At 31.8% G+C, this 22047-nt stretch overlaps 3 protein-coding genes and 1 long non-coding RNA gene across 5 annotated transcripts; all 4 read left to right on the forward strand.

Annotated features, from left to right (window-relative positions):
• Nucleotides 1-3314: 3314 nt before the first annotated feature.
• On the forward strand, nucleotides 3315-10322 carry LOC126675279 (uncharacterized). Its single transcript, XR_007639724.1, has 3 exons — nucleotides 3315-3523; nucleotides 9955-10111; nucleotides 10261-10322. It is a non-coding gene; the product is annotated as an uncharacterized LOC126675279 (long non-coding RNA).
• A 222-nt stretch (nucleotides 10323-10544) lies between these two features.
• LOC126672508 (uncharacterized) lies at nucleotides 10545-12315 on the forward strand. Its single transcript, XM_050366459.1, has 4 exons — nucleotides 10545-11490; nucleotides 11545-11865; nucleotides 11935-12236; nucleotides 12310-12315. Exons 1-4 carry the CDS (start codon nucleotides 10545-10547, stop codon nucleotides 12313-12315), a joined length of 1575 nt encoding a protein of 524 aa, XP_050222416.1.
• A 3991-nt stretch (nucleotides 12316-16306) lies between these two features.
• LOC126672509 (uncharacterized) lies at nucleotides 16307-16892 on the forward strand. Its single transcript, XM_050366460.1, has 2 exons — nucleotides 16307-16398; nucleotides 16512-16892. The coding sequence occupies exons 1-2, from the start codon at nucleotides 16312-16314 to the stop codon at nucleotides 16890-16892; spliced, it is 468 nt and encodes a 155-aa protein (XP_050222417.1). The 5' UTR covers nucleotides 16307-16311.
• On the forward strand, nucleotides 16736-18402 carry LOC126675277 (uncharacterized). 2 transcript variants are annotated; one of them, XM_050369891.2, is made up of 3 exons: nucleotides 16736-17319; nucleotides 17453-17536; nucleotides 18202-18402. In XM_050369891.2, the coding sequence occupies exon 1, from the start codon at nucleotides 16928-16930 to the stop codon at nucleotides 17303-17305; it is 378 nt and encodes a 125-aa protein (XP_050225848.1). In that variant the 5' UTR covers nucleotides 16736-16927; the 3' UTR covers nucleotides 17306-17319; nucleotides 17453-17536; nucleotides 18202-18402. The 2 variants fall into 2 exon arrangements, with proteins under 2 accessions (XP_050225848.1, XP_050225847.1); XM_050369890.2 differs by having other exon boundaries at nucleotides 18222-18402.
• The last annotated feature ends 3645 nt before the right edge of the window (nucleotides 18403-22047 follow it).

Genomic DNA, 22047 nt, shown 5'->3' on the forward strand with positions numbered 1-22047 from the left:
TTATTCCGACATGTTATTTGTGCTAGTCCTATGTAGTGTCTAGTACTCTCTAGAGTTAGGGTCTGTTTTTAATAATTATTTATATTGTTTAGACCCGTCGACTGTTCATGCTTCGGAGACGAATCAAGAGTAGTTGCTTGTCAGTTTATCACGTGGATTAGCAAGCAATGAGTTTGTACTTACTACTTACCGCTTTATTAAGTAAATTGTTATTTTAATATGGGTTAAATGTATAAATACCTGATTCGGGTTATGCCTTTCCAAAAATACTCTACCACTAAAAAGATAGCAAATATACGCTTTATTTTCTTTTTTGTTTGCATTTGCACGCTTATTAAAGAGAAGATACCTGACACTTGTTATTATTTCTAGAGACCATATTTCACATATTATATCCATAAAACAAATTAACAACAGTTATTGTTTCACCATCATTAAGAATATTATGTAATATTATGTTTATATTATATGAATTTTCTTTCTTAATTAACTGCAAACGTGATTTATTTTAAATTTTATGTTTTTTGTCGTGAAACTTTGTTTTTGAAAAAAAATTGGTTCGATCATTTTTTTCTAATTTTCATATTTTTCTCCATTTCTAAAAATCTAACTACTCCAAATTAATTTTTCAATTTGAACAATAACTATATAAAAATTTAAAACAAATGAATAATAAAAAAAATTAATCATTAAGAAACATTTTAAATTTATTATGTTTATTGTTGTTATTAAAATAAAAATATTTAATTTTAAGTCAAATATTTAACAAATTTATTTATATGCTAAGACATTTATCTATCTTTAAATATTTATTTATTTTTATATGTGAACACTTGTTTTTTTACTTTGTATCAAAACCCTTTCTAGTCTAAATTTTTTTATTTTTCTTTATTTAATATTTATCATTATTTTTTTAAAATCATTATATATTGATACCTCTTATCTAATTTTACACTTATCAATAATATAGTTTTTCTTATATTTTTTATTTTTAAATATCATTTAATTTATTTAATAAATATTCTTTATGAAATATGAAAATATAAATAATCTAAATAATATTTTTAAAATGTGTACACCTCATTTATATTATACATGTGTGCAATAAGATCATAAGAAAATAATTATATTATCTTCAATTTTTAAAGAAGGATGACTATTTTTTATAAGATTTTTAATTTTTTAAATTTGTTGCTCTTTGATTGCTCGTTGGTAGATTTTTTGTTGCCTGTGTCATTTTTTTTTCATAAATTATTGTAATTACATTCTTTTCAATATTTCACTCAAAAAAACCTTAATCATGAGCATCATTTTAAAGTTGAAAAACATAATATTTTTATATCCTTTTAATTTTTTTTGATCTAATTATAAATTTTTAACCATTTATTTATTATTTATTATATTTAGCCAATTAAAATTATCGACATTAGCCTAATTTAAACATTGTAGTTTATACAAACATATATATGTATGTATGTATGTGAATATATATATATATATATATATATATATATATATATATATTCATAATACGTTTTCTATACAATATCAAATAAGATTTATTTTTAAATTTTAATAAAATTCATAATTTTTATATAATTTAATCATTGTAAATATTGTTAAATAAATTTTTTAATATTAAATTTTTTATGTTTTTTAATTAACTTTAATACAGTCAATAACTAAATTATTAAGTTGTATAACAGATTAAATTATTATATATATAAGTTGGATGTAAATTTTATTACTTTATGAATCGAGTTTGACAAATAAAGTTAAATATATTTATTTAGTTATTTTAATTATCAAAAAACTATGGAAGACGTAATGTATTTATTCATAAAAAACTGCAATTAATAACATAAGAGCAACTAAAATAAATAAAATAAAATAATTAAAACATCAACAACTGGAAAATAATCAATAAGCAATTAAAGAGCAACCAATAATAGACTAAAAAAAAATAAAAAAACAATTAAATATATAGTAGTTAAACAACTAAAGAGCGAGCAATAAAAGACAATTAAAAATAACCATAAAGCTATTAAAAATTAATTAAGGAGCAATTAAAAAAAATTAAAAAGTAAGAAAAGAGAAACCAAAAAGCAACTATATAGCAACTACAAAATAATCAAAGAGCAAATAAAATTGCGATAGAAGTTAAATTTATTACTCCCTCCATTTATTTTTAGTTTTGTCTTTAAACCAATATTTTTATCAATCAATAGTTGTCACTTTCAGATTTTTATGTGAATTTTACAATAGTATTCCAAATTTGACCATTTTATTAAATTACTTAATTAAATGATAGTTCAATTTTTAAAGTTAAATCATTTAATAGTGAGTTAATAATTCTATTTTTAAAACTAATTTTTTTAATGGTGGAGTTTATAAATAGGGTTATACTAGTCTTTATGTTTGTAATTTAATATAAAAGAAGCAATTTTTTAATCTTACCAATATAGTCTAAAGTGACAACTGATACTACAAGAAATTCATTAAATTGTGACAAAAAACTTAGTGATAAAATATTTTTTGTCATAATATGTAAGTTTATTATGACGAATTTTTTATTTGTAGCAATTAACAAAAAAAGAGACAATATTGTGATAATTAATATTTTGTCAGATTTTTTTTGTCACTAAAGATTGTTTTATTTTTTTTGTGATAAATTTTTTATTACAAATTTTTGTTTGTCACTACATACTCATAAAAATGTTTGTAATGATAAAATATATTTTATCACTACATAAAATTTTATCGTGACAAAAAAATATATAAAATTGTTTTAATTTTTCATTTTATCAAATATTTTCATTACTAAAATGAAATATTATTATTTGTGATAAAGAGTTTCCCTTAACAATAGATAGATTATATCGATAGTGGATAGCATAGTGGTTAATAATTTATTGATTTTAGTTTTTGGTAAAAAAATAAATTTTTATTGTTAATTTTTTTCTTTCTAAAAATATAAACAAACCTTTAACCATTTTGAATATTATTTTTAATTTTTAAAATTTGAATTTAAGAATTAGGAGCAATTGGTTAATAAAAACTTGTTTTACATTTTTAAATTTATACTTTATTATGTGATACCTTTCATTTGATTTATAATAAAAATAGTTAAATATAAAATATAAAATAATTAGATATTTAGTTATTTATTAGATATATTACTTCAATTACATTATACTTTTATTTGAAAAATAATTTCTGTTGGTATCAATTATTTTTAATGCTACTGTTTAATTTAATGAAAAGGGATTGATATACTTTTAAAATTTATTATACAAAAAATTACTTAACCTAAAATCATATAGGAGAACCTCTTTTGCTACTATTTCTGTCGACCAACCTGAGATTCAAGCCGCCAACATAAACAATTCTACCGCTGCCGCTTCCGATCGACCTGCCCATTCTTCCCGTTGCACTTCTAAATCCGACACTGCTCCTCGAGTTCTTCCGCCGCCGCTGAACTTCCAGCACTGTTGCCGCATCAATCCAGAGCTCAAGAATCAAGGTAAGAAAACTTTACCAGAAGCATAATCATTATTTGTTAAGAAAAAATAGCTCATTAAGCTATGTCATTTATTTTTTCTGAAACGAGAAATAGAGTGAAACTCTGTATCGAGCACCTCATTTCTCATGAAAATAGCATCTCTTATGTTCACAAACTTGGGAAACAATTAATTTGCTAATGGGTTTCTTTAAATTTTAATGACAGCCATGAAATCTCGTTATGATCTACTGGGTCTTTGTTCAATTTTGGAAGAATTCTAAGTTATACTCTAGTGTAAGAACAGCTGAAATTCAAAATTGGCATGCTTCATATAAATCTTGGGTTAAATTTGGCCAAACAAGTGGTAATAAAAATTTATGGGCGTGCTATTATGAAAGGAACCCAAGCGGCTTTGCTAGAATACTTTCATGTGACTACAAATATTTTATTTAGTAGATTCAGCATAACTAGCAAGATCAATCGAAACCTCACCGATTAAACCATTTTCGACGATCCCTGCAAACAATCCGAAAAAAGACATTCAAATTACAAAATCAAACACTCAAAACAAAACTCAAACTCAATTCAACAACACAATTTCTTACAGTTGAGAATATTGGTGATGTGTTTGACTTTTCCATTGACATTTTTTTATTGGTAATTTCTTATTATATAACGAAATGCATTTCATTTGTATGCATAAAGTGTTGTCCCTGAATCAATTTCAGTCAGAGAGGTATTTTCACTCAGTCCTCAATCAAAATTTATCATATTTCCCACGCTAAAATCCTTTTATTTCATTTTGTTACAAAACATTTCTGACATTTAATTGGCTGTAATGAAAAAGTTATTACCTTAATTTTGTACAATTTTTTTTTTGATTATTGGGGAGGGGGAGCGCTTGTGTGAGGAATTGAACCCACGACCTACCAGTTTGCTGCCTAGCTTTTATACCATTTGAGTTATAGCTAATTGGTTAATTTTGTACATTTTTCGTCTAAAAATATTGATATTGATTTGGATGCCATACGTATCTCTGCAGTATTTTGCACAAATGTATATATATGACATGTTTCTAGTAATTTGTATAGGACACTGTTGGAATATGCCTAGAATTCTAATTTCTATTTGTATTAGGACTCTATTAATGAAGTGCTTAGAAGAAGGATAACTTTGTTATCATTGGCTAACTAGGAAGTATAAATCCAATTAGGATTAATATTCCTAATGCCATATAGACTATTTATTTACTATATATACACTACCTTATTCACCTTTTAGAAGACACCAAAAAACCGAACACACAATGTAGACATTGATGTGAATAAGGGGGAAAGGGGGTGTGTGTGATGTGAGGAATATAAGTTAATTCTTACCCTTTTGGGTATTTCTTGTAGAAAGAGAAACACTTTGTGGGTTTTTCTTTTAAGGGCATATTTACTAAAGATGTTCTCTATTTGGTGATTCTCCACCAATTTTGTACTCCTTTTGATGATTAGTGGATGGCTCGAATCTTTCACCCGTGGATGTACGCTTTAAAGCAGAACCACGTAAATCTCTTGTGTTATTTATTATTTTATTATTTTGTTATATTATTGTTTGTTGATCAAATCCATAATTAAATACCTACCGAATGGTTTCGATTCCGCTGCGCATAGCAATCCGGTCAAGAACCGGTCACGACAATTGGTACCAAAGATTCAACAATCGGTATCAATGTTACAACAATTGGTATCAGAGCCAATTTGGTTTTCAGATTCAATTTTGGATTATGATTATGATGGCAAGGTATTATTTGGAGGATTTCGCAAGGCGCAATTACTTGACACAAATAAGATTATTTGGAGATAGAGAAGCCACCAAATTTGGAAGTGCCGAAAGTCGTCAATTGAAGACAGACTTGGTTATTAAAATTCTTAAGGAGATTTTTGTGATGGAGATTAATATGCTACTTTAAACTACAAAGAAAAAGGTATGACTTTTCTAAACACACAACTAGTTGAGGATTTTATAGAGCCTTTGTAAGATGAATGATTGGGGTAATCTCTTTATACTCTCATAAAATTCTATTAGTAATATAAAAATTGCTTTTAAGAGTTTGTTAAATGAAGAGTTCGTTTGGGCATAATCAGATTTTGATAAAATCATGATATTACAAAAGAGATTTTGTTTTGAATAAGTAGCAATCTTAGACACAAGATGGATTACAACGTTTGTAATTTGAAACGGCGTCACTATTGAATCGCTCATAAGCCAATTTGTTTGGAGATAGGCAGAATATTTTTATCCAAAATTTATGCAGATTCAGGTTGTTCATATCACATATGTGCCAATTTCGATTGGTTTTCCGTCTACAACTGAGTTGATAGTGGAGTGTAGTTATGGGTAACGGTTAATACATGCAGAATTTTGGGATATTGGTTCAGTCAAGGGCAAGATGCATAATGAGACGGTTAGAGCAATAATGAATGTTCAACATGATTTCTATATGCACATGTCTGGTATCTCAATATATAAAACTACGAGTTTTATGGGTTATTTGGCGATGAAGTGCGATTGGATGCTGCACTTGTGATGTATGCTCATTGGGTTTGTCGACTTATGAAGATTAAGGGATATGCTACGACCTCAACATTTGTTTATTGATTTAATCATTATAGGCTACTAATGACGTTTGTTTCTGGTATCAGTTTTAAGACCAACAAAATTCGAAGCTTCGTGAAATTTTGATTGATACACCCGAAGATAGTAAATCTTCAGTCATTTTGGTTTCAGCAAGTTCAAGACGTTCTTGAAACTTGTATGGTCCTCCTTAAAGAACCTCTTTTGGAATAAGTTCAGTTTGGACTTAAATGGAGAAGGTGGAGCACAACAGTAATCACAGTTTATTGGAGAATTCAAGTCAAGGTGGAGATTGTTGGAATATGCCTAGAATTCTAATTCCTATTTGTATTAGGACTCTATTAATGAAGTGCTTAGAAAAAGGATAACTTTGTTATCATTGGCTAACTAGGAAGTATAAATCCAATTAGGATTAATATTCCTAATGCCATATAGACTATTTATTCACTATATATACACTACCTTATTCACCTTTTAGAAGACACCAAAAACCGAACACACAATGTAGACATTGATGTGAATAAGGGGAAAAGGGGGTGTGTGTGATGTGAGGAATATAAGTTAATTCTTACCCTTTTGGGTACTTCTTGTAGAGAGAGAAACACTTTGTGGGTTTTTCTTCTAAGGGCATATTTACTAGAGGTGTTCTCTATTTGGTGATTCTCCATCAATTTTGTACTCCTTTTGATGATTAGTGGATTGCTCGAATCTTTCACCCGTGGAAGTACGCTTTAATGCAGAACCACGTAAATCTCTTGTGTTATTTATTATTTTGCTATATTATTGTTTGTTGATCAAATCCATAATTAAATACCTACCAATGGTTTCGATTTCGCTGCGCATACCAATCCGGACAAGAACCGGTCACGACAATTGGTACCAAAGATTCAACAATCGGTATCAATGTTACAATTCCTATTTGTATTAGGACTCTATTAATGAAGTGTTTGGGAGAAAGATAACTTTGTTATCATTGGCTAACTAGGAAGTATAAATCCAATTAGGATTAATATTCCTAATGCCATATAGACTATTTATTCACTATATATACACTACCTTATTCACCTTTTAGAAGACACCAAAAAGCGAACACACAATGTAGTCATTGATGTGAATAAGGGGAAAAGGGGGTGTGTGTGATGTAAGGAATATAAGTTAATTCTTACCCTTTCGGGTTGCTTCTTGTACAGAGAGAAACACTTTGTGGGTTTTTCTTCTAAGGGCATATTTACTATAGATGTTCTCTATTTGGTGATTCTCCACCAATTTTGTACTCCTTTTGATGATTAGTGGATGGCTCGAATCTTTCGCCCATGGATGTACACTTTAAAACAGAACCACGTAAATCTCTTGTGTTATTTATTATTTTGCTATATTGTTATTTGTTGATCAAATCCATAATTAAATACCTACCAATGGTTTCGATTCCGCTGCGCATACCAATCCGGACAAGAACCGGTCACGACAATTGGTACCAAAGATTCAACAATCGGTATCAATGTTACAACAATTGGTATCGGAGCCAATTTGGTTTTCAGATTCAATTTTGGATTATGATTATGATGGCAAAGTATTATTTGGAGGATTTCGCAAGGCGCAATTACTTGACACAAATAAGATTATTTGGAGATAGAGAAGCCACCAAATTTGGAAGTGCCGAAAGTCGTCAATTGAAGACAGACTTGGGTATTAAAATTCTTAAGGAGATTTTTGTGATGAAGATTAATATGCTACTTTAAACTAAAAAGAAAAAGGTATGACTTTTCTAAACACACAACTTTTTTAGGATTTTATAGAGCCTTTGTAAGATGAATGATTGGGGTAATTTCTTTATACACTCATAAAATTCTATTAGTAATATAAAAATTGCTTTTAAGAGTTTGTTAAATGAAGAGTTCGTTTGGGCATAATCAGATTTTGATAAAATCATGATATTGCAAAAGAGATTTTGTTTTGAATAAGTAGCAATCTTAGACACAAGATGGATTACAACGTTTGTAATTTGAAACGGCGTCACTATTGAATCGCTCATAAGCCAATTTGTTTGGAGATAGGTAGAATATTTTTATCCAAAATTTATGCAGATTCAGGTTGTTCATATCACATATGTGCCAATTTCGATTGGTTTTCCGTCTACAACTGAGTTGATAGTGGAGTGTAGTTATGGGTAACGGTCAATACATGTAGAATTTTGGGATATTGGTTCAGTTAAGGGCAAGATGCATAATGAGACGGTTAGAGCAATAATGAATGTTCAACATGATTTCTATATGCACATGTCTGGTATCTCAATATATAAAACTATGAGTTTTATGGGTTATTTGGCGATGAAGTGAGATTGGATGCTGCACTTGTGATGTATGCTCATTGGGTTGGTCGACTTATGAAGATTAAGGGATATGCTACGACCTCAACATTTGTTTTTTGATTTAATCATTATAGGCTACTAATGACGTTTGTTTCTGGTATCAGTTTTAAGACCAACAAAATTCAAAGCTTCGTGAAATTTTGATTGATACACCCGAAGATAGTAAATCTTCAGTCATTTTGGTTTCAGCAAGTTCAAGACGTTCTTGAAACTTGTATGGTCCTCCTCAAAGAACCTCTTTTGGAATAAGTTCAGTTTGGACTTAAATGGAGAAGGTGGAGCACAACAGTAATCACAGTTTATTGGAGAATTCAAGTCAAGGTGGAGATTGTTGGAATATGCCTAGAATTCTGATTCCTATTTGTATTAGGACTCTATTAATGAAGTGCTTAGAAGAATGATAACTTTGTTATCATTGGCTAACTAGGAAGTATAAATCCAATTAGGATTAATATTCCTAATTCCATATAGACTATTTATTCACTATATATACACTACCTTATTCACCTTTTAGAAGACACCAAAAACCGAACACACAATGTAGACATTGATGTGAATAAGGGGAAAAGGGGGTGTGTGTGATGTGAGGAATATAAGTTAATTCTTACCCTTTTGGGTACTTCTTGTAGAGAGAGAAACACTTTGTGGGTTTTTCTTCTAAGGGCATATTTACTAGAGATGTTCTCTATTTGGTGATTCTCCACAAATTTTGTACTCCTTTTGATGATTAGTGGATGGCTCGAATCTTTCACCCGTGGATGTACGCTTTAAAGCAGAACCACGTAAATCTCTTGTGTTATTTATTATTTTGTTATATTATTGTTTGTTGATCAAATCCATAATTAAATATCTACCGAATGGTTTCGATTCTGCTGCGCATACCAATCCGGTCAAGAACCGATCACGACAATTGGTACCAAAGATTCAACAATCGGTATCAATGTTACAACAGACACATAACATATATTCATTACTCAATTGAATTTTTATCTTTTCTTGCTTTTTATCTTTGTTTAAAATTTTGGAGATTCGTAAGACTACACATGAGTATAGTTTTTTAGACTGACATTTTCACTTATTTGGCAGATAATTTTTTAATTTACTGATTGTGCATAATTGCTATTGCTACAAACATATGTAGAGCAATATTTGTAGTTTTCTGCTGTTATGATCAGCTATAAGAAAACATTATATTATATTAAAACGTGAATAAACATAAATGCATCTTATTTTATGTTTTAGTATTTAATTAGTTAAACTAAGTTATGAAAAATCTAATTCTATTAACTTTGTGATCATATAAATTCGGCTGTCTAGGTATAGATTTTGGCTAGATCTTTAATTATTTATGGTGTCTTGGTTTAAATAAGTTTCATTTTCATTTTAACAAGCTGATAACTGTGACTTTTTATTTTTAAATGCGTTTTTGTCTTTACTTTCTGAAAATTGTTGGTTTAATCAGTTTCAGAATTGAAGGAGCTACAGATTATCATATAACTGCAACAAAAAAGAATAGAAGTAGCCCACGATTAAAATAAGAAGGAAGAACGTAAGAGCTTACCACATCAAAAGTGGTATAGCATCTCCAAAATAGTTAAGGATCTTTATTTTCATAATGGGTAAGTTCAAATTATTTTTTGTACTGATAAATTTTCTTTATGTCTTTAAATGTGTATATGTTTAATTTTATTATTCATTTTTTATTTTTATTTTACTATGTCAAAAATAACACATGATTTTGTCTAATTTTTTTCTTTTGGAATCAAAGGGACATCATCAGACAAAAGTTGGATGAAATTGTATCGATTTGGTCCAGAGTATATTCAGGGGGTTCGAGATTTTCTGAATGTTGGAAAAGATTTTGCTGATTTGAATGGGAGAGTTCGATGTCCATGCAAACACTGTAGCAATTGTTACTGGAAGCCATTACTCGAAGTGAAGAGGGACTTATTTCAACATGGAATTTTTTAGAACTACACACATTGGGTGTATCATGGTGAGCCTTTTCAACCTGACATAGTTGATAATCTTGCTAGTTTGGATAATAATTCCATGAATGAAGTCGAGAATAATTTTAATGATGTTTCAGAAATGTTAGATGATATGTGTAATGCTACTGTTATGGAAACTGATATGGAAGAGACACATACTAATCAAGATAATAACATGCCAGAAGAAGAGGTAGAAAAATTTGCTAAATTGTGGAATGATTCTCATTGTGAACTATACCCTGGTAGTCAATATTCGAAGCTATCTTTTCTTCTTAAGATGATTAATATTAAAGCACTTACTAATTCTAGTAATAAATCATTTACTATGAATTTGGAGTTGTTTATGGATGCACTGCCAAAGGGTGAAACTCTTCCAAGCTCAAATTATGAGATGAAAAAATTGATGCGCGATCTAGGTCTTGGTTATGTAAAGATTGATGCTTGTATAAATGATTGTGTACTATTTTGGAAGGAAAATGAAAATCTTGATAGGTGTCCTAATCCAGCTTGTAAGGCTCCTAGATGGAAATCAGGGTTGGGAAAACACAAGAAGATTGCTCAAAAAGTTCTTAGGCACTTTCCCTTAGTACCTAGACTTCAGAGATTGTTTATGTCTAAAGATATTGGTGAAGATATGAGGTGGCATAAGGAGAAACGTGTAGATGATGAGATGATTAGACATCCAGCTGATGCTATGGAATGGAAAGATTTTGACAATCAACATGATTGGTTTGCTAAAGATGCTCGTAACGTGCGCCTTGGTCTTGCTAGTGATGGATTTAACCCTTTTGGAAATATGAGCACAAATTATAGCATGTGGCCTGTGATTGTGACGCCATATAATTTACCACCATGGAAATGCATGAAGGAGAATTTTTTGATGTTATCTTTGCTTATCCCAGGTAAGGAATCTCCCGGAAATAATATAGATGTATACTTAAGACCATTAATTGATGAGTTAAAAGAATTATGGGAGACTGGTGTGCCAACATATGATGCATATAGCGGTAAAAAAATTTAATTGCATGTTGCATTGTTATGGACAATAAATGATTTTCCAGCGTATGGAATGTTATCTGGATGGAGCACAAAAGGAAAATTAGCATGCCCTGTGTGTAATAAGTGGACTTGTTCGCTAACTTTGAAAAATGGAAGGAAGCAATGTTATATGGGTCATCATAGATACTTACATTCTCAACATTCTTGGAGAAAAAATAAGAAATTTGATGGAAAACTCGAGCGCAGGTCGAAGCTTGAAGAATTGACAAGAGATGAAGTTCTAAGACAATTTGAATTTGTTCCAAAAGATTTGGTATTTGGGAAGACACCTAATAGAAAAAAGCGTGTACGCAGTCCACAAGAGCTCAATTGGACAAAAAGAAGTATATTCTTTGAATTGCCTTACTGGAAAACATTAAAATTACGTCATAATTTAGATGTAATGCATATAGAGAAGAATATATGTGAAAATATCTTGGGGACATCGATGAATATTGATGGAAAATCAAAGGATAATATTAAGGCTCGGATGGATTTAAAAGCTATGGGTATAAGAAAAGAGTTACATTTACAGCCAAAAGGTAATAAATTTCTAATGCCTCTTGCTTGTTATACATTACCGACGCTAGAGAGGAGAAAGTTTTGTGAATGGATGAAATCAATAAAGTTGCCAGACGGATATGCTTCAAACCTTTCTCGATGTGTAAATGTTGAAGATTGTAAAATTTTGGGAATGAAAAGCCATGATTATCAGGTATTCATGCAACGATTACTTCCAGCAGCAATTTGTGGGTCTTTACGTAGTGAGGTGTACATTGCATTATCAGAGTTGAGTTCTTTTTTTAAGGAATTGTGTTCAAAGACTTTAATAATACCCCGTATTCTTATAAGCCACGTGTAAAGGTTTTATTAGCCGGAAATATATAAATTAAATTTAAGCGTAAAATTTAATTTATAAGTATCCCTAAAATTATATCGTAATAATAGAAGTTTAAAATTTAAATCGCGTATTTAAATTTTAATAAAGGGATATGAACGAGACTAATAGAAAAGAAAATACGACTGAAGTCATAAGATAAAAATATATTAATAATTAATATATCAATATACCACTCTAATTGGAGAGTTTAATATTTCGGATAAAACCCCGAAATTAAAATGTCGAAACTCGGAAATCTCGACGTGTTATTAACGAATATAAGTTAAGATATATATATATATATATATATATATATATATATATATATATATATATATATATTATATTATTAATAAAAAAATAAGAAGGATAAGAGAAAGTGAGAGGCGGTTAAGAGTGGGGGAGAAGAAATGAAAAATGATTTCTTTAATCCTTAAACTTTTACTTTAATTAGTTTTAGTTATAAACTAATTAGGTATTATTCGTTAGTCCAAATTAAAATAAAATAATTTATAAGTTCCGAGTGAATAATTTTGGTGTTATTATTCGCGAAATAATTTGACGAAGTTACCATCAAAATTTTATGAAATTTGGACGTAGAAAGTTTAATCAAGTGGGACTGATTTGGACCTAATAAATCTTCAGAGATTTATTAAGAATAAAATATAAGTCGGATAAGAATAAAAATTATATTTTTATTTTTGTTATATTTTATTTGATTTTTGGGTTAATTTTCACGAAATTCGAAAGTCGTTTCCGTTTGAGCTACGGACGACTAGTTTAGAAGTTGGTTTAAAGTGCATGATTGAGCTAGTACCAAACGGCACTTTATCCATTTCCTATATATATAACCACTTGGTTTTAAAATCAGAGGCAGAGCCTCATTCTTTCAAATTGAAGAATAGGTTGAGCTGCTTCCTCTGAAGCAGTGGCGGAAAATTAGGGTTCCGTCCGATTCTCGTCCGTTTTTCGATTTTAACTCCGTTTCTTCAACGATTACTCAAGTAATCGAGGTATTAATCCCGTATTAAACGTTTATTTCAATATATTTCGATATATTTCGAATATATATTCGTTTATAAACGGTTACCGTATCGAACTATTGAAATATACGTTCAAATTGTGATTGGATTGTGTATATGTGAACTAGGACATTAAAATAGTGTTTTTGCAGCGTTTTTAAATTCAATAGCACGTCGGAATGGCCCGGGGATTGATTTTCCCCGGGACTGGCCTGCTGTGCGCCCGCACAGCAGAGGCTGTGCGAACACACAGCTAGTCAACTGTGCGAACGCACAGCTGGCTGTGCGAACGCACAGCCAGTCACGTGCGAACGCACAGTGACTTAGCGGGACGTGTGCGTAGGGACTTTTCCGGACTTTTTCGGCGGACTTTCGAGGGGCGATTCTGAAATGTTTTCGCCTAGTAACTCGATGTGTTGTCTGACCGAAACTAAAATATTTTAAATAAATATTTTTAAACCTAAGTCAAAGACTTTTAAAATGAGATTTTAAAAGTAAAGTTAAACGTTTAAAAAGGACTTTAAAAGAGTTAAAGTCGACGTTTAACCAGTTTAAAAGATTTAGCAAACGATGTTGCTAAATAATTAGTATATGACTGTGAATTGTTTTAACAATCAAGTCTATACTTTTAAATGATTTTAATTAGGTATTGCTATACCTAAAATGACTTCTAGAGTGAAGTCTAAACGTTTTCTCGAGGTGAAAACGGTTTATATGGTTTTTAAAAATAAAGAGACCATAAGTGTTATGTGTTATATGTTTGTATGATTTGTCTGGACCTAGGTTTCAGGACCTAGATGTTTATACCAGAAATGAGTATTGATGTTTGGCTTGTGTGTTTTGTATGTTTGATCCGACTAGCTGTCCAGCAGTCAGACCAGGACTCAGGGGAGTCTGTCACACCTACGACGGTGCTAAGTAGTAACTTAGCAGTACTGTGAGTTTACGTGTTTACTTTTGAATATCAGTATTCAATTATTTTAAATCCATAAATCGCAGTAGTATAACTTAGCCAAGAAAGGTCCATTGGAACGAGCTACCTATTGGGCAGCAATAGGGTTGCGTGATCACCAACACTGATTTCTAGATGTACTTCTGTCGAGGTATAGAGGTATGTCTGTCGTGTAAGTCATTGGGAAAGTAGATGCCCTGACTTCACGGGTAAACCCTGAGACGACAGTAATACAGTTACGGTCGCGGGTAAAACCGCGATGGCAGTTTCATGATTACGGTCCAGGTACCAGAGATACAGAATTGGACGGCAGTGACTCGGGTCACGGTCTTTATTCTGTTGTCTATAAGCTCGTGTTAAGAGTGTGTCTATTAGGACAATTGTGGACTAGGGTTTCATATGGATCGACGCATTGGTAATATTTTATATATATAACTGTTTTATATATATAATGCGATTTTGGTATTTATCTGTAAACTGTTTACTCACTCAGAAATATTTATATTTCTGACCCCGTTGTTGTTATCCCATTTTCAGGAAATGAGCTTTGAGGTCAGTCGAGTTTCCACATCCCTTTTTCAGGAAAGCTCTTCTTTGGTAATGTACATAGGATTTTGCACTCTTAGTATGCTGCAATAGTATAAGTGTAATATGTCAACAGCCGTGCCACTAGTCCTCTGTTTAGATACTCTGATAGGATCTAGTGCACATGTGTACCTTTCGGGTGGCTGCTTAGTGACATATTGTATCTAGTTACCAAGTCGGCCTCATGTGTTTTTATGAGGGTCAAAAACAGTATGCTTTATATACGCCGGCTACGTGTAATCGGTCCGCTGTGTATTTTAATGTGTTTAATACCACCGTTGCGAGACGCAGAGGTGTCCGCATTATTTTATTAAACATATTAACGGTGGCGTGTGGATTGGAACAGGGCTGCCTATGTGTTAAGGCAAGCGAAAGATAAGTCCCTGGTTTCCAGTAATCACCACGCCAGGTTTTCAAAAGGAAGCGAGGGTTGAGATAACAAGGTTATCCAACCAGTACTTCTGAAACCATATTTCGCTTATATGTGTATTTTCAGAAATCGGGTTACGTTAAAAGAGAAAAGTTTTAACGGTATTTTCTGAAAAAAAATCGTACGCGAGGTGCGATCCTTTAATTATATTTGCGAAAAATTTCTAGAGGTTCTAGGCTTGCTACGGGTTTCGGAACAACCATTCCCATTCCCTAGCGCCGGTCGTGACTTGAATTAGGGTGGAATTCGGGTCGTGACAAAAATCCACAATCAAAAAGTTGCAGAGTGATATCGTTTTGATATTATGCAAGCTTGAGATGATATATCCTCCGTCATTTTTTGTAATTATGATGCATCTTGCAATTCATCTACCACGTGAAGTTGAATTAGGAGGACCAGTTCATTATCGGTGGATGTACTTTATTGAGAGGTTAGTTGAGATGTAATATTTTATTTATTTATTTTTTTGCTGCAGCATTAAGCATATATATATATATTTATAATTTTCAATTTGTTGCACAGATTCTTAGGGACTTTGAAAAATTTTGTACGTAATTTAGCTCGACCAGAGGGTTCAATTGCTTAACCATATATCACTAAGGAATGCTTGAACTTTTGCTCACTATATTTTCATGGAGTTGAGACAAGATACAATCGAGTTGAGAGAAACTATGATATGGCTATGCAAGTAGGGGTGCATGATGGTTTTTCTGTATTTTCCCATAATGCAAGGCCTTTAGGGGCTGTAATGTACGAAAAATTATCCCATTCCGATTTTGAAAAGATATTATGGTACGTGCTTAATAACTGCGAGAATATAGAGGAATATCTCAAGTAAGTTACTTTTTTTTAAAAAAAAAATCTCTGAAATTAAATACCTTAATTTTGCATTTTTATCTAATTTTCTAACTCTTTAACAGTATGCACATTGAAGAATTAGAAAAGACAAGTCTTATTGATGTGCGAAAAAGACATCAGGAGGGATTTTCCTCTTGGTTCAAGCAGTATGTAAGTTTTATACTCTAAAATTAAATATGAGTTTAAAAAGTTTGTTCTCTCTATTTATCAAAATAAAAATACTCAAAATTGAACTTGATTTCACAATTACATTAATTTTCCAGGTTGGCCGCTTATGTGTCGATGGTTTGATCACAACGACAGATCATTTATATGTGTTGGGTTTAGGTCCTGATATACGAGTTACTAGGTATAGTGGTATAATTGCGAATGGAGTTAGATTTCACACAACTGAACGTGATAGTTTCCGCCGGACTCAAAATAGTGGGGTTTCAGTTAAGGGAGAGCATAATTTGAAAGAAATTGATTTTTTTGGTGTGGTAACAGATATAATTGACCTACAATATATTCATGGAAATCATGTTTTTTTGTTTAAATGTGATTGGTGGGATGTTGGGGATAAAAAAATGGGATTAAAACATATGGTAATTTACATACCATTAACACGAGCCGTAAATGGTACAAAAATGATCCTTTTGTGTTAATATCTCAAGTACATCAAGTTTTCTATGTCAATGATATGAAAAATGGGGGTCCTTGGAAAATTATGCAAAAATCATATCCTAGGAATATATATGATGTCCCAGAGAAGAAAGAATCATACAATGAAGATTCAGTATTAAATGATGAGCCTTATCAACAATATGAGACTGATTATCTTCATGAAGTTGAACAAGTTGATGGTGAAGATTTAGAATCTTTGCACCATATCGATGTACTTCCAGATGAAGTTGATGTTAGTGATGTGCTTCAAATTCAAAGGTCAAATTCAGTGGAAGAGCATTATAACAAAGGTTCTAGTGATGAAGAGGATGATACTATGATTAATTATGATGATGATAGTGATGAAAATGATGATGAAGATGAAGATGAAGATGAAGATGAAGATGACGAATAGTGTTTTTAAAAAAGGTAATGCAACTAGAGTTTTATATTAACTTTCATATGCTATTGTTTCTATACTAATTATTTGTGGTGCTGTGTTGTTAGTACTATTTTGTAGCTTGTAACTGAGGTTTTGTAATGTTTTTGCTGTACTTTGTAGTGTATCAATGCGATTTGGCTTATGTGTTGCTGTACTTTTGGTCGCTAAAATCATTGTTGCTGCTGCGTCTCTTCTCTCAACAAGGTAACTACATAATCTGTTAATGGAAGAACTTTTTTTTATAGGAGTCGGTCATACTCATGGTAGGATACTATAACTTATTTGTTTGGTTGTTTCTCCATAAGCTTCAAAGGAAGTATGTTTCCTTTTTCTGAATGCTTCAACCTGTCATAATTGCAATAACTATCTCTTTTTTCACGCCTTTTATCCATTTAAAATGATCTAGGTGCATCAAAGATGTATTTTTCCTGACAATAATTATGTAATATTAAAGATAATATAAAAATAAATGCTCAAACCAAATACTGATCCTTAGACCTGCCAGCCATCACAAAACTCACAAATATTTATTTTTCAATTGGAAGTCATCTATGTGACCAATTCACACTTCAACTAAAGTCAAAAAAGGGTTATTAGGGAGGGGGGCAACACTAGAGAAAGAAACAACTACCATCTCGTAAAAATTAATTTTTGTATTACATTATAAATACTCGTACTGATATTTTTTCAAGCACTTGGTGAATGTTGAGGAGTACTCAACAATGCTCTCGGAGTAGAGATAATAGATTAGCAAGTGTTTGATGAGAATGACATGACTTGTTTACACTCATGTACAACATGTTAGGACCATGATTTATTTATTATATTATATGCATGATACAAAATTTCCAAAATTTCTCTTTGAATAGGACTTGGTGTTCTCATGCAGTTACAAGCAATGAATTGTGGCCAGAGTATGAGATAAGAAATGAGGATGAAATGAGTTTGATTCCGAAGTCTGATGATAATGAACACGATAAGCAATTGGTATTGAAGAAGAGATTGGATGGCACCATATTTATATGGAGTCATTGTTAGACTGTTTCAAGTTCTTGTTGACTCCTGCAATAGAAAATAGAACAATGGTAAATTTTGTTAATTTGTGCAATCTCCTCTTAAGGTGTCAATTGACTCAAAGATTTCAATGATTTTTATTTTATTAAATTGTATTAAAATCATAATTTTAATGATTCATTAAGTTTGGGCAGGCATCATTTTGTTCGTTTTTGTTGGGTGATATTGTTAACACGAATTTCTTGTCCTGAAATTGAGACGCAAGAAAATATGAACAAATGTCAATTTATTGAATTTAATCAAATAGCGGAGTACAATCTCTATGGGGTAATTTCTACACGTGTAGAAATTAAATCCTTTGATGCTTTCCTTCAATATTTGTGGATCAAGGGCTTATGAAGCTTGTTCTTGAATCCGTTGTAGAATCTCCTTCAATTTGGTGAAGGAAATAGTTGAATCGTTGACGAGTGATGAACACGCCGTATGAAGATTCGAATATGGAGACTTGATTTGATATGAAGTCGTTTGGTTGGATCTTTGACGGGTGATGAACACAACGTATGAAGATTCGAATATGGAGTCTTGATTTGATGTAGTCACTTGTAGAAATTATGCAGAGCTTCTTTATCGCTTTGTTTGCAGAGTTTCCACGACTTGATAGTGATGTGTGTAGTCGCTTGAAGAAATTATGCAGAGCTTCTATGTTGCTTTGTTTGCAGAACTCCGGCGGCTAGAGAATTATTTATGTCTTTTTATAGAAATTATGCAGAGCTTCTTTATCGCTTTGTTTGCAGAGTTTCCACGACTTGAGAGTGATGTCTTGTCTTTTTTGTGTTGTGAGGGAACTCCTATTTATAGGAGTGTAGAGAATATGTATTTATGCACATATCTCTATACTTGGAAACAATATTAATTTTATTCTAATTAATTAAATAATATATTCACTTAACTAATAGACAAAAATAACATATTCTTTAATATTAGGTAAGTATGATTTGTTGACTTACGCAAAATAATTTATTTAATATTATTTAGACTTTATTTAATAACTAATTTTAAATTATTAAATATATTTGAAAGTCTAATAATACTAAGCCCAATTTATTTTATGAGCCAAAAATTTATGGGTCAACAAATGCCCCCTCGAGACTTGTTCGCGTTTTTTTTTCTTTTTTTTAGCGACCATGTCTCGAAATTGAATTAAATTATTAAAAGTATTTAATACTTTAATAAATTAATTTATGAATAATTTGAATAACCACGCCAGTTTGATATGTACATGAAGCAATATTTTTTAACATGTATCTCAAATGGTAATAATGAAACTTGATAGCCACGTGAAAACCAATTAGAAGATGTATCAAAAATTATTTTGCTGAATAATTTTGTATTCTCCTTATTTGTCATGGACAAATAATAATTCCTATTCAAGAAGACTTCTTTTTTTTTTGAAAGGAAATACTCAGCGATGACCAATTTAGGAAGAGCTTCAAAAGAAATAGTTCTAATTTAAATCTTTCCACTTTTGAGAAATTTCTTCAAATCGCTTCATGAATAATGTATGTCTATAAATAGAGGTCTTAAAACAAAACCCTAAATATCTTTAACTCCATTCGTAACATATTAAAAGCAAAGAGCATTTTAATATCCAGTGTGCTTCAAATTTCAAAGAGAACCACATACCATTCCATACGGACATTATTACATACAGGTCTTTTTTCTTCTTTGTCCAATATGTGCATCGGTGATGTCATCCTTTTCTTTTGATGGAATGCATGTTATATGGTGAACATTTGACTTCATATCCATAAAGAATTTGTTAAACACCACTTTTTATATTTGTAATTTACTTTTGTATTGTGCACTGCTACCTGTAACACAAAAGCACAACAAATCGTGGGTCTTTCAATTAGAAGAACTGGGTATTCGTTGGATATAATTCCGAGGTAGTTGACACTTTTAGGTGCATGATTAGCAGAAATCAAAATTGAGATTAATGTGCGATATTTTTGTTTGGTTGAGCTTTGATTTTTTTTATCTCAATAATTTTCATAATTTTGACAATTGATATTATTACAGTAGGAACAAAATGTCATATTTCAAAATTATGACTGCTGTGTAAATTCTAATGTGTCTTCTTTTTTTTCACGTTTTTTTTTAAATGAAGCTTCAGTGTAGAATCGTTGTTGTCATTGTGAGCTACAAATTTCGAACCCTTCATTAGTCTTCATATTTGGCGCACTCTTCATTTTACGGTAAAAGCTGCACTTTATTCTTCAAAATGGTCATCTTCAAGGAGACTGCATCTTCTACCTCGACAAATCTTCATATCTTAGACGATGAAGCTTCAAACGTGGAGGAGGGTACTACACTTGCGGTCTACACTCCCGTCATTGGTCGTCATGCCCCCACTTGGTCTTCTTCAAATGATGGTCTTCATCTTTCTTCTTGGAGTCTAGAGACGGCGCGAGACACTTATGGTTGCGACAATGCTATCATCAAATCTTCAAGGGTCACATTGGTACAATCTTCTCTTCATAAGACTTCATCTTCACATGACGTGTTACCACTTCTAAGGCATCGCATCCAAAATGGAGAGCTATCATGGGGGTCATCTTCTTCATTCTTCGTTGGAGCTACTTACACCGAATGCTATTGGGAATGGGCGGAGGATGTATTAGCAAGCAACGAGCACAATTTGACTTCATCTCATCTATATGCGCCTATCTTTGCTTCACTCTTCACTTATGATTTCAAGGAGAATGTCATGCGTGGATTTTGTGAGCATTGGGATTCTTCTACAAACACACTTTGTACTGCTAAAGGAGAAGAATCTATCTCTTTGTGGGACTTGAAGATGCTTGGCGGTCTTTCGATAGATGGTTCCTTTTATGATGAAGTCATCACATCTGCAAATGAATTAAATGGGATTGATCGTGATGGCAAGCCTTCTCTACCCATAAGCTGCAAGTTCTTATTTCTCGCTTTTCATAAAGGCTGCAAGAAAATGGGTAACCATTACGAGATGACCATCAGCGATTGGATCAAATGTTGGTTTTGTGGCCCTTCAAGATATAGAGAGCCTCCAAAAAGAGATAACAAGAAGAGGAGTGCAAGACCAAGGGAGACCTATAATCCTTCTGGTGTTATTGACAAATGCCAACGTCGGGCAAAAGGATGGTACAAGCCATTCTCTAATCTTCACGTCAAGGTTAGTGACCGAGAAGAAGTTTACTTGGCCGCCTTCATATCTTGTTGGCTTTGTAAATTTGTGCTTCCCGGAAAAGACGCAGGTTTAATTCGCCCAAGTACTTTCAAAGTTGCAAGTATGATGGCAACTTCTCGTCGTTTTTGCTTGGCAGTTCCAGTTCTAGCAAGTATTTATCATGGTCTGCGAGGAATTTTGACTGCATCTGACTTCAAGACTTGTGCAGTTTCTTTTCCCACTCATTATGTTTATGGATGGCTTGCTCATCGATTTGAGACGCATTTTAGTTCCAATCGCGAACGAGTTCCCTTGATGACCTCTTATGCTGGTGAGAGAATGGCTCGTACTTTTGAAGATTCAGCTGCCCTTGCTCTATTTAGAAATCCGTCGCAGCTCATTATTCCTTCTTTCAATCCTTCAACAAAAAGAACGACATTAACTGATGATAAAGACTTGTCCCTTGGTTATTGGGAGTACCTTGCTAGTCTTAGAT

Source organism: Mercurialis annua, linkage group LG3, assembly GCF_937616625.2.
Source record: "Mercurialis annua linkage group LG3, ddMerAnnu1.2, whole genome shotgun sequence".
Lineage (NCBI taxonomy): Eukaryota > Viridiplantae > Streptophyta > Magnoliopsida > Malpighiales > Euphorbiaceae > Mercurialis > Mercurialis annua.